Source organism: Humulus lupulus, chromosome 7 (assembly GCF_963169125.1).
Source record: "Humulus lupulus chromosome 7, drHumLupu1.1, whole genome shotgun sequence".
NCBI lineage: Eukaryota > Viridiplantae > Streptophyta > Magnoliopsida > Rosales > Cannabaceae > Humulus > Humulus lupulus.
In genome coordinates, this window is record NC_084799.1 from 55,326,771 (window position 1) to 55,343,599 (window position 16,829).

A 16,829-nucleotide genomic window follows, 5' to 3' on the forward strand; every position below is an offset into this window, starting at 1 on the left:
GAAGCAAACTAAAAAAAAATATAAGATATAGGTACTCGAGTACCTGCATGCAGAAGAAATAACACTGAAGATTGATTTTTCTTAAAAAAATTGTTTTCCAAAAAAATTGAACAAAAAAAAAAAACATAAAATTACTAAAATGCCCTCACAAAAATTCAAATTTAGTATAAATAATCTTATATAATAAAATATGAGAAACCAAATAATTTATTGAGAAATTATAGGAAATGACCCAAAATAAAGCCATCAAGAAGCTAATGTCCTCATTTTTAAAATTGTAGATAAATGACCATTTTACATTGTTGATTACCTAAATTACCATTTTTTATAATTTATTTATTTACTTAGGACTGTATGAATTTAATATAGTGATATATGTATATTAGTTTTGTTTAATTAGTTTTTATTTTAAAGTTATATTGATTTTTTAAGTTTTTTATAGGTTATTGGTATATTATTTTCCAATTAGTGTATATGTTTTTTGTGGTATGGTATATAATTTTTTTTTGTGATATTTAATTTCTATTTTATTATACATAGTGGTAGCATATAATTTTGTATCATGGTATATACATTTTAATGGTAGTATATAATTTTGTTAGCATAATATATACATTTTTGAGTAATAATTTTATAAGTTTTGATGGTATATTATTTTTCAACTCAGTATATATATTTTGTGGTATGGTATATTATTTAACAACCCATAAAAAACGAAAAAAAATCAAAATAACTTTAAAATAAAAACTAATTAAACAAAACTAATATATATATATACCATAATATTAAAATATTTAGAATAAAATAGTAATTTATTAAAGGGTATATTTGGTAATATGTGATATTAAATAGATAAGCTATTTTACTACAAAATTAAAGACATGGACATTTACTTACTTTCACACAACATTAATAGTCATTTTGCACCATGCCCTTAATTTATTTGATAAACATGGGATAACAAAACCCATAAAATAGTTAAACAACAAAAAATACCATAAAAAAAAGGGCACTTCTTTAGTCCCTCACTTCATTTTGAGGGACTAAGTTCATCACAAATTATTAACCCTTGGATAATTGGAGATTATCTTTTAATGGTAAGATGAATATTTTTGTAGGAAAAAGCATCAATATACTTTTTTACCCTTAGCAACTTGTTACCTGTTACTTTTATTTCCAAAATGTAACTTTCTCTTCAAAAGTTGTTATACCTCTCTCTTTCTCTCTCTTTCTCTCTCTCTCTCTCTATATATATATATATATATTAGACTTACCCAAATATTTAACCAACTTATTTTTTTCTATCTAAAGTTGGGTACTAAAGAATTATAGAAACACTTAAAAGTAGTGTAGTTATATGTAAATATATAACATATTTTTGTATAAATCTGTAAAAAAATAAATTTGATATGTTTTTTCTTGATTTGCTTATGCTACGTATTTGGAGTTCAAGAAATTTTTTATTTTTTATTTTTCATAAATGTATATCTTGTTTTATTTTGTTTATTTTTGGTATGACAAATTTGTATTTAATAACTTTGTTTATATTTTTAATTGAATATGTTAAGATATAATATAATTTTACTATATTTCTATAGTACTTAAATTCATGATTTTGTAATTATTTGAAATACATAAATTTATTTAATATAAGTTAGGAGTGTGTGCACTGAATTAGATAATTAGGAAAGAAAAACAATTTCTTACGTTTAAATATTTAATAAATATATTTTGCTAATGATTTCTAAATATAAGGTTTACATCCAAAAATAATCTTGAATAAAAATAAATAATGTATGTATTTAATAATCATACCACTAATTTTAATGATTTCTAAATATAAGGTTTACATCCAAAAATAATATTGAATAAAAATAAATAATGTATGTATTTAATAATCATACCACTAATTTAAATAACACTAAAATAAATAAATAAATTTATTTTACCTTTTGTTGATCAAGATTATTAATCGTAGTACTAAAATATTAAATAGTTTATTTTTATGGTCCAACAGTAACTTTATCACTACTCGAACACCAATTTTATAGTTCATCACGATCTTGCATAAAATGGCTATATTAGAGACAAAAATAATTGTACCAATAAAATCTCGAAAATGCTAACTTTTAAGGGTCAACAGGTGAAATTTGTGACTTTAGTCACTAATCGAATATCAATTTGCTATTTTTTCATGATACCAAATAAAATAGACACATTACACTACTACAAAATTGACGTGGGATGACAATTGTTCAAAACTTGACAATTGGAAAATTAATTGGGTCCTACTATAATTTTGTAAGTTCAAAGCTTAGATTAGACAACCGTGATTGGGGATGTTCTACTATAACACATATTCGTACAATCGACACATCCTAAGTACTTGACCCCATCTTCCATGCAATCAATAACAAATTATTAATTTCCTCGTCAACTAAGCCGCCAATGTGGTTTGCAATTTAAACCTATGTACTTCACCGTACAAGTCAAATGAAGTTACAAAAGTATAGTATGAATGATTCATCAATTGATCATCTTTTTATATTGTATGAGATTAAATTTTTAGTCTCCATTTATGATAGAAATATTTTAATCACACTTTTTTTAACGAAGTAGTGACTCCCAATCGAGCAACCATACAAATATTATAACTTAAATATGGTACGTTTAGTGGTATTATTATTATTATACTCTAATTGTGTTACACATCAAGAGATTATAAAATAACTTATGCAAAAGAAAAGTCTTACATACCAAATACCAAATACCATATAATGGCCAAAATTCATTCTAAATTAACTACACAACCTAAAGCTACATAATCAATGGTAATTCATTCTTCTAACCATTGAACAAGTCAAACAAAACTAAGATATTCACTAAGACAATTCATTTGTTACTCACAAAAAAACAAACAATAATTACTTTCGGTTTTTTTACTTTCAGCTATTATGGTATTACTAACCACTCTATTTAATATTACTTACTGACATCAAAATGTTACTTATATGCAGATGAGTTATTGGAAATTCATTACTTTTACATGCAATATTATTCCTGACTACTCCTTTAAAAATTACTAAGTGACTCTTAAACATTACTTTCCCAATTTCGTAAATATGTTTGAACACAATACTAATTTTACTTTATTGCCCTCCACTGTAGACTTTTTTTACCTGTAAATTACTATTTTGCCCATACTTTTCAGACCATGATTTAATTTTTTTTTACAACCGCACCGGCTCATCAAGTAAAATCATGTAATAATAAAAACACCAAATAATTCAATAGCTTGACACTTCACAATTTTTTTGGGTCCCACTTGTTGGACTAAGTCCGACAAGGGACTTAAGAACTTGCCTAAAAAAAAATGCACACACAACAAAAAAAAAAAAAGCCATATATATTAAAATTTATTTAATTTTCACATATTTCATATTTCATGTAAATTCCTCTATTTAAACCAACCCCCGCAAAAGACACGAGCACAACTCTCAGCATCATCCCGCCCAAAATGTCAGACTCAGTGGCTCAGCAAATCTCCCTGTTTCGCTCTCTCATTCTCAGCAGAAGGTCCCGCCTTCTGCCCCAAACTTCGAGCAATCTCTTTCTTTCAATTCTCGATTTTGTACTGAAGCTCTCTCAACTTTTACACGCAGGCTCGACGGCGCCGCGCTGCGAATCATCGAATCAGTCATGGTTTCCAAAGACGTCAGATCATCATCCATGGAAGTCCGATCGAGCTTACGGGACTTCATTGGGTCTGAATCCATTTCTGTTATGCGTGAGAACGCGGATAAACCTGTTGAGAAGAAGCTTTTGGATCTCAATTTTCTTGTCCGAGCTTCCGCACTTTTAGGTGATGTCGAGGCAGGTTTACTACTTATCTAAACAATTTCTTATCTAATGATCCATTTGAAATAACATTACTGATTTATAATGTTTTCTACATAAGCCGATTCTTGTTATTTTTGCATTTTTGCAGAATTGCTTGGCTTTAAGATACGAGGCCTTGCTTTTGAGGGAATTCAAGTCCACGAGTTGCCAGTGGCTTGAGGTTTCACATATGGAATGGTTAAACTTCGCCGAGCAATCACTGGATTACGGCTTTCATTCCATTGCAAGAAAGGTGAGGCTGTGTCGGTGTGTGCATATGAATAATATTGAATTCAACGACCAGTTAGTTCTAAATTCTTAATATTGAATTCCAGCTAATAAGAAAACTGGCTTGAGATGCTGGGATTTGGATTAGGAGGAATTGTTTCTTAGATCGAAGCAATGTAGTCAATTGGGGCTATGATGACTGACAGTTCTATTCAAACTTGAGGATGCGATATAATCTGCTTCTTATCATCTGGTTGCAAAATGTGTTCGTGTTCTACTAATTTTATTTCTTTATTTTGCTATAATTTAATGATTTGTATTATGGATTAGTGCATCGAATTCTCTCTCTCTCTCTCTCTATATATATATATATATAAACTAGGTGGTTCTGGAAGCATTTTCTAAAAGTAAGCTTACCTCAAAACCGTATTATGTGCAGGATTAAAGCAGCCTACTTCTTAACGAATAATATAAATAAGTGCCAAAAGTTTTTCAGCTTGTTATGAGATACATTATAATTCTCTTGCTGTGGTCTATTGATAATGTACTACAATACCTGTGGTTGTGTTGGATAATTATTCACCATTTTCTAATTGGAAGATTGTGTGTCATGAGCATGACCTCCAATTTCATGCTGAAAAGAATCAAAACAAAATTCATAGTTGCATCTTGAACTTAACTTTTTCGTTATTAGTCTTCTTTATTCAATTATCCAAAAAAAAAAAAAAAAACTCTCTCACACTCTTTAGTGTAACTATATAATTCTGTATATACCTTGTTTTTTTATAATGGCATTGTACATTAATAAACTCGGCTGTTCCTAATCTTTCATCTACACTCTTCATCATTGAGTTTTGCTTTTGTAGGCATGTGAAAATGCACTTTTGTGCTTCCAAAAGGCTTCTAAAACAGATTCCGAGACTACTGAGTTCTTTGAAGGTGTGAAAATTATTGAAAAAATAAAGAGACTCAAGGATTGCGCCATGACATCAGCTGTTTCACGATCTGGTATGTCTTATTAGTTGTATTTGTTCTTCAGAATCTACATTGCTATTCATGCCACAAGATTTGTTTGATCAAATTTCAGTTTGAGATATAAAACACAGATTAGGTGACTGTGAAGCTACACTCTTGGATTGTGGGTCAGCTATGCCTAAATTAACTTGTTCTATTAATCTGAAAATGGTGAATTTTAAGAGTTTTAGAAACTCTTAAATTATGTTAGAATACTGAGCTTGATGTCGAAATTCCTGAAGACATCTCTAGATAATCAAGTATTTAGTGGCATAGGATTGGTTAATATACAAGACATCAGCTCTTGCTTACAATCTTTGAGTTCTACCTGCGTGGATCAATAGCATATTTAATATAAGTGACAAGTATAGGAAAGGTTACGTCAGTATTGAATTTAGGAATGCATATTATGCACCCAAACTCATACGCAAAATCATGATACTGGTGAGCCATATTTTTCAGAGCATAGATGTGGAATTTCATATCTCAGTTAAGAACGTGGTAGTAAAAGTAAGAAGCTTGAAGAGAACGTAGTGTTATTTGAGGAATATTTAAGTTGATAAAATTAGTGCAAATCATTTATTTAGATTTGATTTTGGAACAAAGAAGTGCTCTATATATTATTCTTCTGGTAACTGATGAGGATTCTGCTGGAAGGGGTTAGCACAAGCTCATTAAAATAATGAACTGCTTAGCTTACAAATCATGGGTCACGTAAAGCTTCCGAGAGTCCTCCCAACACAAACAAATAAGTGGTGAGGGTGCTAATAGTAGGGACTATGGAGTTGTATAGAGTCCCTTTATGAGCTAATCAAAATAAAGAATGCTTGATGATTTAGGGAGAACAAATGCAATATTAATCGTTGGGTAAAGATATATTATTTGACATTAAGCTAGATACAGCTACGGCCATTTAGTTTTTGTATCTAGAAAAGCTGACAAATTAACTCTAAAGTTTTAGAAGAGCAATCTTGATTATCTAAAATGTATAAATTGCACTTGCTTCCTTAGTTCACATAACTATCTATCTTTGAAAAGCTTTCTTAATTGCTTGAATGGTGTTTCAAGACCTCTTACAATCATTGGCTATGGTAAGTTGATAGGATCTGTGTGTTATCAGTTCAGGTACAAGCTGAAAGGTACACAAAGAGTAAATTGATGAGCAGAAGTAAAGCAAGTCCTTCAGTTTGTAAAAAGACCCAGCGTTTAGCGACCACTTTGTTCAGAAATGGAATCAGAAAGAGAAATCTACGGTATCTGCACGAAAGTCAAAGCTTGGTAAAGATGACTGATGAGCCAAGTGCCAGTAGAAGTTGAAGAAGCAATTTGCTTAATTTGTCATTCAAATTGAATAAGATTATATTGACTTGATATACATCTCAGGCTAGTTTTTGATGCAGTTGTTCTGCTGGAATGGTCAAATACCAAGAGTAAGGATCAGATCCTATAGAAACATTTGATATAAATCCGTATCCAAAGTATTGTTCACGGTAAAAATTATAGCCACAAGGTTGAGGCAATTCGGTAAATCATACAAATCTACCCACCCCAGAAATATACCAGTTTATTTTGTCAGTATTCCCCTGAATATCATAGGCCTTAAATATACCTTTTAGTACTTTAATGGATTTAGTAACTCGATTAAAATTTTCTTATTCTGCTGATTATAGATGTACTTGTCCTTGAAGGACATTTCAGTAATCCATACTTTCCCACTAGAAATCTGTCTAATAAAATCTCAAATCTTAGGCATAGAGTACCATTACCACCACATTTTCCTAACTCTGCAGACCCTTTAATAAATTTGATGTATTTTTCTGAGAAAGAAATCATCAAATGATTAAAGTAACATATGAAGGAACTTCCAAACATATCTAGCTTTTTCGGTATTTACTTATTTGTGTGTCCAAATATAAGTGAAGAAGCAAATTGGCAAATGGCAAATGTTCATTGTCTTGATTGACAGTTATGTTGCAGATTCTAGAATGGGCCCAACTATGGTGGTAAGTCATAGGCCACACCAGAGCATAGCTAATTCTTACACAACAAAGAAGTACTAGACAATTTAACACCTAAGCCCGTTAGCACATTGTCACATGATAGTCTAGCTAGTAGTCGCTTTAATAGTTGCGTAAAAGTGAGTGGAATACAACATCACTAGAAATGATAAATAACTTGTGATTTCTTGTCTTTAAATGTTTAAGTCTTTAATTTTTTTTCTTTCAAAAATACTAAACGATCGAGACGCGGGTACTTGTGAAAGATGTCATAGGAAGGTTAATAATGTTTTTTTTTTACTTCAAACTCTAGTGCGTGTGTGTTTGTTGTTGTTGTCAAAGCTTAGTTAATTATTGTATAGTTCATATACATCGGACTTCAGCATATAAGCATCAGATGCTTTTGATTTCTGTCTCATATAATCCTTGTACAGGCTTGCATTTAGTGTAAGCTTAGATACTACTAACACACACCTGTGCCAAGACAATTAATCTCTTGAAAGTGTAATGTCCAAGAATATAATTTTACTTTCATTACAAATACATCTCACTGTTTGCTTTGTAAAATGTCTATTTAACTTTTTTTAGATTCAATAATAAATCAAATGACGTGGACAATTAAATAGTTAAAAAATTATGACAAAGATAATATAAATTAATAACCAAGAACTGCCACTTGGAAGAAAATTTGAAATTTTTTGAGGTTTAAGTTGTAAATTTGCAGCGAAACTACTTATTTTTTATTTTATTTTTTACCATCAACTATCCAAGTTTTTTTTTAGCGGCAAAACTACCAAAAGTTACAAAAACACAGTTTCTGTAACTACCCACTTAACACTGTTAACTACATAAAAGAAAAATTTACTGTGAAGCTACCAAACCTTTTTTTTCTTTACTGCAAAACTAACAAAATTAATTTTTTGCAGCAAAATCACTCAATCTTTTTTCTACAAAAAAAATTTACCATTTCAAATGTTTAGACATAAAAAATTTAAACAAAAAGAATATATATATATATATATATATATATTTATATATGAAAACTTGTCTTTATTTTAATTTTAATCATTTTTTATCTTGTCTTTATAATTTTCTAAAAAGAATAAATGAATTGTTTTGACATTCTTTACCTTCTTTTTTGTGTTAATTTTAATCATTTATTTTTTTTGACATCCTTTACTTTTTTGTGTTAATTTTAATCATTTTTTTATCTTGTCTTCATAATTTTCTAAAAAATAATGAATAATTTTTTGATATTCTTTACTTTCTTTTTTTGTGTTAATTTTAATCATTTTTTTAGCTTGTCTTCATAATTTTCATAAAATAGTGAATATATATTTTTTAATTTTTTATATATATTTTTTCATTTTGTTTAATTTTTTTTAATGTCTAAAAGAAAAAAAAGATTAGGTAGTTTTGCCACAAATTTGTCTTCTATGTAGTTAACGGTGTTAAGTGGGTAGCTACGAAAACAATGTTCTTGTAATCTTGGGTAGTTTTGCTGAGAAAAATTATTTGGGCAGTTAATTGTAAAATATAAATTTTTTTGGATAGTTTTGTCGCAAATTACTCTAAATTTATAATTAGTTTATTATCTGTCATTATGTTTAGTACAGGAAAAATGAGGAAAAAAGATGAGAGACATGACAAAGTAGATAAAGTAGATGTTTGGTAGAAGAGAAACGTTTTACACTCAAAAGACAATTACACCCGCGTATTCTTAAACAGTATATAACATTGATTAGATTGTCCTTTTTGTTGTATTAAATTATTTGTATCAAACACATTTTTATTTAATTCTTACCAACCAAATAAAAGAGAGGGGGTTGTGTGTCAAAGTAAGACCTTTTCCAATCTTATATAAATCGTATATGACACAATTAGATTATTGGTACTGACAAGAACTTTTTGATGCAATAAACCAGATTGTAGATACGACAACTACTTGTAAATAATTAGTTACAGAACCATCTAATTGCTAAAGAAATTATAAAGTAATAATATAATAGAAGGCCTAGTTTATATTATTGTTGAGATGTTGGGATCATGATCCTTTGGGATAACTAAGAATCTTTAAAGTGAAAAGGCAGCAATATTGTTGCGAAAAATATAGCATGGTCCCTCATATATGTGCTAAGGTGATATAGATTAATTTTATCCCAAAGTAGTTTTTCTTTGCATTGGGCTGATTATGAGGACTTGGGCATTGGAAATCCAACAACTCTCTGTTCAAGCAATTGAATTTGAGGTCATCAGAAGCCACTTTGAACTCCCTAGAAGGTTGCTGTTGTCAAACATTACTACTTCTAATCTTCACCGTCTTAGATTTGAAAACCATGCACATCTCAAGAATCGAATCTTCCTTATCACCAAGCGCATTTAATGTTTGCATCGGAGGTCGCATGTTTTTTGAGTTTTTTTAGTTTTCCTCTAACATGGTGAAAGATGTCTGTTTTTTCTCTATTTTATTAATTTGATTAAACAAATAATATCATTACTAGGCTAGTAAAAACAAAAACTTAAGCAAAGGTCTCTCACCGTCTAGAGCGTAGAAGTTTTTATTCTTCCTAGAGCTTAGGGGTTTGAAATTACTAATTAAAACTTGAACTTATACGCGTAATAAACTCTGAGGTAATGCACTCTATATAGCTAAAAGAAATTCAACACAGCATCATTTCTTTTACCTTTTTTTGCTATAGTTTTACACTACATATAATAAGTCAATACTTAATCTATATGAAACCTAAAATACCACCCACAGAAAAAAAAAAAAAAAGCCTGGTTGATAAGACAAAACGCACACAATTAAATGAAGAAAAGAAGATTTGTACGTACGCCATGACAACTAGGGAAAAGAAGCTGTTTTTCTCGGAACAAAAGATTAATTAGAAGCTTGGAATCATGTGGAGTGCATTTAATGCAAAGAGAGAGTGGGAATTGGGTCTCGGGGTTCCACAAAAGGGATAGTTTTTAGTTTCAATCAACTCTCGAAGTGAGTTTTTTTTTTTTCATTTTTATAATTCTTAACCCTATGTTTCATGTCGGATCTCAATAACTGGTTCACATTAATTACGTCTTGGAGTGTTGTAATAATATAATTGTTGTTAGAGACGTGATATAGGATTTAGATCACTTAAATAAAGTCCATGCACACAGAATGCAGCTGCCCTATAAATATATATATTGGAAATGTTTTTCATTATAGTCCAGTCTATATCCATTGTGCAGATTCTAATCTATCCATCGTGAGCCTGCTGAAAATTTTCTTATTTATGACCTATAAATTTTTATTCTCTCTATTTCTTATTTCTTCTTATTATTATTTTTATTTAAAAAACCTATACGTGCTAAGCTAAATTTATACTTTTGCTTAATTGTGAAGTAGTCTAATACGCTTAACGTTCTGATAAAGCGTTGACCAGTAAATGGCTGCATATTCGCAAAGAAAGTAGTTATTTACAAAATTAAAAGTGATTCTTTAGTGAGTCCCTAAGAGGGGGAAAGAAATAGAAAAGTGGTGTAGGGAGGAGAGAGCGATCAACCAGAGAAATAAGAGAGGAAATATTATTGATTTCACAATAATTAAATAAATACTATATATATTTATAGGCTTAATGAGTACAGCCGAAGTTTTTTTTATTTTGGCGTTTTAGCAATAAAATATGAACTATATTAATTTAAACGGTATAGGCTTGAGGGTAATCAAGAGCACAATTTACAACTCAATAGTAGTATATATGCAATTGGCAACATCATGATCAAGTGGGGTTTTTTTTTATTCACTTATTTTCATAAATTTATTTAATTTCTTGACTCTTTATATTTTGACTGAAAGTTCCTATATGACTTCCACTTAAATATATATTGGCATGGACTGATTATATAAATATATGCACATACAAATTAATATAGAAAGATTTGATAAATATATGCACATACAAATTAATATAGAAAGATTTGGGCTCTCCATCATGCTACTTATCTAAATGATACATAACTACATATTTATATTCAATTACCATTAATATTATAGAGAGACTTGGGTTCTCCACCATATCCTAATAATGTTGTTAAAAAATGTTTCATATAAAAATTGGGTAGTGATTATATCACTATCTATAGATATTTTTAGTATTTTTGATATATGGATAAGTTGAAATTTTATTAGTTTTACATGATAGTATATAATGTAGTTATAGAGGATTTTCCACATATTTTAAAAAAATTTCAGATAATTTAGAATGCTGAAATCAAGATTCAAATAGTATGTTGCACACACATATAAATATTGAAACAAGCACGCGTGCAATAAGTTGTTTGAATCTTGACTTTGGCATCCTAAATTATTTAAAATTTCCTAAAAATTTGTGGGAGATCCCCTATAAATACATTATATACCATCATATAAAAAGTTTTGAGTTGCAGCTTATGCATGTACCGAAAATACTAAAAATATCTATAGATAGTGATTAAAAACAATCACTACTATAGTGTTACCCATATATATTGGGAAAATACTATTTTCGCCCCTGTTTTTTTTTAATACGCGATCGACACCTGCATTTTGTTAAATGATAATTCAGACCCCGTGTGTTTACAAAATGGATCAAAATAGTACCCTATAGACTCGATTTTGGTCAAAATATTTTTAATTATAAGTCAATTCTTGGGTCGTTAGTGATGCGATGGGTTTAGACAATGAGAAAGTGGTCGAGGAGCTGAGAATGAAAGATTATATTTGAATTTTTTTCGACCAAAATTGGGTATGAGGTATTATTTTGATCCATTTTGTAAAAACACAGGGTCTGAATTGTTATTTAACAAAACATAGGGGTCGATCGTGTATTCTGAAAAAATACAAGGGCCAAATTAGTATTTTCCCTTGTATATTATAAATGTGAATTCAAAGAAAATCGTTGTTTTCTGTGAGATTTAACAATTATAACATTGTTAGTTTAAAATCATCCATATAAGGTAAATAAATTAAAATAAAAAATAATAAAGTCATCATCTAAATAAAGTAAATAAATTGAAAAAAATGAGCCATAATAATTTCTCATCACATATTTTTAAAAGTATATATTGAAGTATTTAAATTACTCTATCAATTATATTTTCAAAACTATAACAAAATTTTTTTTTATGTGCCTAAATTTATTCTTTTCTTTCTTTTATTAATGATTTACTTTGTGATTTAAAGTATTTTTTTTATTCAAACATATATGCAATGATAATAAGACATAAATATCTACATTTTCTTATTTGCGGTTTAGTTATTTTAATGTGAAATTACTTATTTTAATTACTCTAGCCATTAATTAAATAATATATGCTAATATATAACTTTTCATTGGTTTTAATTTTTTTTTAAATAATTAAAATTTTTATCAAATAAACTTTTTAAATTCATACTTTTAATTTAGATTTAATTTTTTTTTATTATATTGAAATTCATAGTTATTTTTTCCAAAAGAAAAATAGGAAAAAAAATATTTAATTTAAAACTAGAATACATCATATCTTTATACATAAAAAATGTGTACCTAATGAATTCTTGGTTTAATAATTTTTTATTTTTTAAAAAAAAAAATTAAAATTATCTTATCTTTTAAAAATATATCTTATGTTTTGACTCATTATCTGTTTGGACCCTGTCTTTTAATAAATTATTTTTTGGACCCTGTGTTTTTGTAAAATGATTCAAATAGATCATGTGTTTTGATAACAGAATTTTGAACTAAAATTACAAATAATTCACTCAACAAACAACTTATAACAAAAACACAATTATTCTGTCTAACAACTATGTTATATTTATTTTTTTGTTTATCAAAATAAATTTTAAGGGTTTATTATTTGAATCATTTTACAAAACACATGGTAAAAAAATGTATAACATTTTTTAAAACTATAGACAATATTTTAATTTAATTTAAAAAAAATATATTTATGTCATTGTTTTGTAATATATGACATTATTGTTTATTTATTTAAAATTTACTTAACAAACTAAAAAAATACAATAAAAATAAATTGATAGATTTTCTAAATAAAATTAAGTAATCATACCATCCTTTTACCTTTACCTGGTATATATATAAATCGGGGAGAAAGAAAATATAACGTTGTCTTTTTTCTTTTTTCAATGCCGCCGTACGTATCACATGCTGCATCAAGAGAAGAGAAGGAAAAAAACACATGTTTTTGTTGGTATACTTTAAAAGCTTTATTGATTATATATATATATATATAAAGTTGTCGATGGTAGTACTTATAAGTGCAAAATATATATTTTGTGTAAGATTTTCTTATAGTTTGAGCTAAATATTAATTAGATGTATATGAGTTTTTGTGAAAACTGATCATGATGATAACGTCTGCCCTGAACAACAAAAATATTGGGTAAAAATAAATGTTGAAGGCATATTTGTGATCATCACATCGATCCTACAGCTGTTGCCCTAGCTAGGGCATCTAAGTTGGTCTATTCTAGATATGTTTTTCTAAAAAACTATTATTACCTTTTTTTTTTAAATATGTATATATATAAACTGATTTAGTAAACACGTATAGCATATAGATATAGCGTTGATCAATGCTAACACAGTACTGTAGATATTGGTGTTTGCGCGTCAATTGAGAATTAAGAGTGTGTCTTAATTTGAGAGAGAGAGAGAGAGAGAGAGAGAGAGAGAGAGAGAGAGATGTACGTTTCAATGTGGATGTCCGCAAACAAATTAACAAACATTCACGTTGTTGAGCCCATTTCTCTCGGAGCCTTGGTCCCGGCTAGGGTTTCACATCATTTTCTTTGTGTTAATAAAAACCCTAAATCTAATTGTTCGTTTTTCTCCACAATTATTAATTCCTTTCTCGTTTCTCTAATATATTTAACATTCTATTTTCCAATAAATATAATTAATTAAAATGGCTACTATATATTTTCATCTCTCAACAGTGATACAAGGCAAGTTTTTATTTATTAATAATTATTTTTTAAATCTCTCTCTCTCTCTCTCTCTCTTCTCATATTTATTTGTACACTTGATCATATACATATAAATAATGGGCCGGCGTACATGTATGTATGTACACATTAATAAAAAGGGTCAAACTAGAACGTGGAAACTACACAACTGCATGGTTGCCAACCTATACGCGCCAAGCGGTGGTCAACTCTCTACTTAATCACTCACAGAGAGATCAAGTTCATTAGTCATAAAGTGACCTAATTACCCTTCTAATTAGTTAGTACGGCCCTTACAATCATTCATAACGTATGTCTACATCCGTAAATATACATATATATTCGACTTATTATACCAGTTTGCATTAATATATAATGAATACTAATGTTGCTTCTACACTAGGGGAATATTTGGTCTTTCAAGTTTCTCTCTATATATTATTAGTTGTGATGGTTTTCTAATAAAAAAACAAATTCTATTAATGTGAATCATTAATATTAGTTTTGGATATCTTTATTTTAATAGTGATGCATGTGCGACCATTCCATTATAGTGAGGCATGTGGAAGCATTCCACACCCTCTAGACAATAGCTATAATAAAACTAATATAAATATAAACATATATTTAGCTCCTAATTCACTTCAAAACAAAGCTTCAATTCTCTCCTACAACTATATATATAACAACTACTTATATTCCCACAGACCCTATTCCCTTTCTTTTTACGTACCAAAATAACTTCATCAAAAGAGAGAAAACAATCTCTTCTTATTTCGCTTCAAATTCTTACTACATATCTACTTTTTTGTCAATTTGTGTTACACAAACATGGGTGGGTCATCTCCTTGTGCTTCTTGCAAGCTCTTGAGGCGCCGCTGCGCCAAAGACTGCATCTTTGCCCCTTACTTTCTTTCTGATGATCCTCACAAGTTTGCCATTGTTCACAAGGTCTTCGGTGCTAGCAATGTTAGCAAAATGTTGCAGGTAACATATACAGTAGTCTCATTATTATCATTCTATATTGTGAACCACACACACACACACACACATATATATATATAGTTATTAAGTTTTAACATGTGGGGTACGTTGGACTAATTATCTCATGTGTAAATATATACAGGAGCTTCCACTTCATCAAAGAGCGGATGCTGTGAGCAGTTTGGTTTATGAAGCAAATGCAAGAGTAAGGGACCCAGTTTATGGCTGTGTTGGTGCAATATCATACCTTCAAAGCCAAGTTTCCCAATTACAAATGCAGCTGGCTGTGGCTCAGGCAGAGATCCTGTGCATCCAGATGCAGCAAGAGTCCACCACATGCACCTTACCGACCCAGCAGATGGACCATCATCACCACCATCATCAAGATCATGATCAGAAACCCCTTATTTTGTCCAATACTAGTAATAATAGTACTATTACTAACTTCTCTACCAATCTTCCACAGTACCTCAGTTTCTCTTCTTCTGGCAATATTAATGTAATGCAAGATCCAACTCTCCAAAGAGAATCTCTTTGGACTTGAATATTAGTTATAATAAATATGATCTCGTCTTTTACTGAAGTATTAGATCAATAACATTTTTATTATTATCTTTTCGAGGGAGTTTAATTAGTCGTAATTTAGATATATGTCAATAATAATAAGAAGAAAAAAAGTATTACACATTTCTGGATTTACGGGTCAAACTCTGCATGTGGGAGGTGGCGGAGTATAAAGACAACCTCACTTTCTTGTTATAAACGTTTGGTAAGAGTGTCTTAAGCTCTCAGCTTTGACCAAAATATATAATGTAATTAATTTGTATTTAATTCTTTTCTAGTTTGGAAAACCTTATAACTGTCTATTTATTGATCGGTTGATCTGAATATATAGAAAATAAGCCCAGATCAACTGGTCATCCAATTATAGTTATTTGATCAATAGTTATATATATATTATAGTAGACAAGGACATCTTTAATATACAATATGTATATATATATACATGTCCTGTAAGGTCATATACATATATATATATATATATATATATAGGGTTTAGACTTTTGGAAATTAAAATGTTTCTTCTATTAATTGGTGACAGCTGCAGTGTGTACTCTATATAGTTTTACTTTTCAGCATCTGATCCCTACCTGAAATCAACATCCAAGCGTCGATTCATTAATATAAATTAATTAATTAGCTAGGAACATGATTATCTTATTAGTACACAATAATGTACCCATATATTGTACTCCAATATATATATATATATATTTCTCATCATCACTTTTTAATTATTACTTATAGAATGACTAGCCCGATTGTCTCAGTTCGAACAGGGAGGACATCGGTCGGTTTGGGCAGTTTTTTCATAACATAAAATTCAAAATTCGATTTTCGGTCCGAATTGGTGCAATCCAAAAACCTACCGACCAAACCGAATTTCTTATTTTTAAAATTTTTTTTTTTTGAAAGATTTAGTTAAAAAACTAAATTTTTTGGATTGTTAGAATCAATTTTTGTGCATTTTTAAAACATAAATATATAGAACATAATTTCATATATTTTTTTATTTTTATTTAATAATTAATAATTATATAATATTATATTATTATATATTATATTGTTAAGTCGATTTCGATCCCGCCGGTCGGTCCAGACAAAATTTTCAAACCGACCGAACAGTGGCGGTTTGCGCCGTTGGCGGTTTTTTCAGTGTTCGGTTTAATCGATTTCGATTTTTTCGGTGTTTGGAAGAT

The 16,829-nt window shown here is 29.1% G+C and overlaps 2 protein-coding genes across 2 annotated transcripts; both read left to right on the forward strand.

Annotated features, from left to right (window-relative positions):
* The first annotated feature begins 3,325 nt into the window (after positions 1-3,325).
* Positions 3,326-6,699, forward strand: LOC133792733 (protein DOUBLE-STRAND BREAK FORMATION). Its single transcript, XM_062230647.1, has 5 exons — positions 3,326-3,576; positions 3,663-3,873; positions 3,989-4,132; positions 4,974-5,115; positions 6,242-6,699. Exons 1-5 carry the CDS (start codon positions 3,518-3,520, stop codon positions 6,436-6,438), a joined length of 753 nt encoding a protein of 250 aa, XP_062086631.1. The 5' UTR covers positions 3,326-3,517; the 3' UTR covers positions 6,439-6,699.
* An 8,127-nt stretch (positions 6,700-14,826) lies between these two features.
* On the forward strand, positions 14,827-15,801 carry LOC133789614 (LOB domain-containing protein 12). The gene is made up of 2 exons (XM_062227406.1): positions 14,827-15,072; positions 15,212-15,801. Exons 1-2 carry the CDS (start codon positions 14,917-14,919, stop codon positions 15,611-15,613), a joined length of 558 nt encoding a protein of 185 aa, XP_062083390.1. The 5' UTR covers positions 14,827-14,916; the 3' UTR covers positions 15,614-15,801.
* The last annotated feature ends 1,028 nt before the right edge of the window (positions 15,802-16,829 follow it).

Bases quoted from the DNA above. Each gene is read 5' to 3' on its own strand.
- LOC133792733 (XM_062230647.1), top strand. From the start codon at position 3,518: ATGTCAGACTCAGTGGCTCAGCAAATCTCCCTGTTTCGCTCTCTCATT. The intron at 3,874-3,988 runs GCAGGTTTACTA...GCATTTTTGCAG, and splicing joins CACTTTTAGGTGATGTCGAG to AATTGCTTGGCTTTAAGATA. The intron at 5,116-6,241 runs GTATGTCTTATT...GTGTGTTATCAG, and splicing joins ATCAGCTGTTTCACGATCTG to TTCAGGTACAAGCTGAAAGG.
- LOC133789614 (XM_062227406.1), top strand. From the start codon at position 14,917: ATGGGTGGGTCATCTCCTTGTGCTTCTTGCAAGCTCTTGAGGCGCCGC. The intron at 15,073-15,211 runs GTAACATATACA...AAATATATACAG, and splicing joins ATGTTAGCAAAATGTTGCAG to GAGCTTCCACTTCATCAAAG.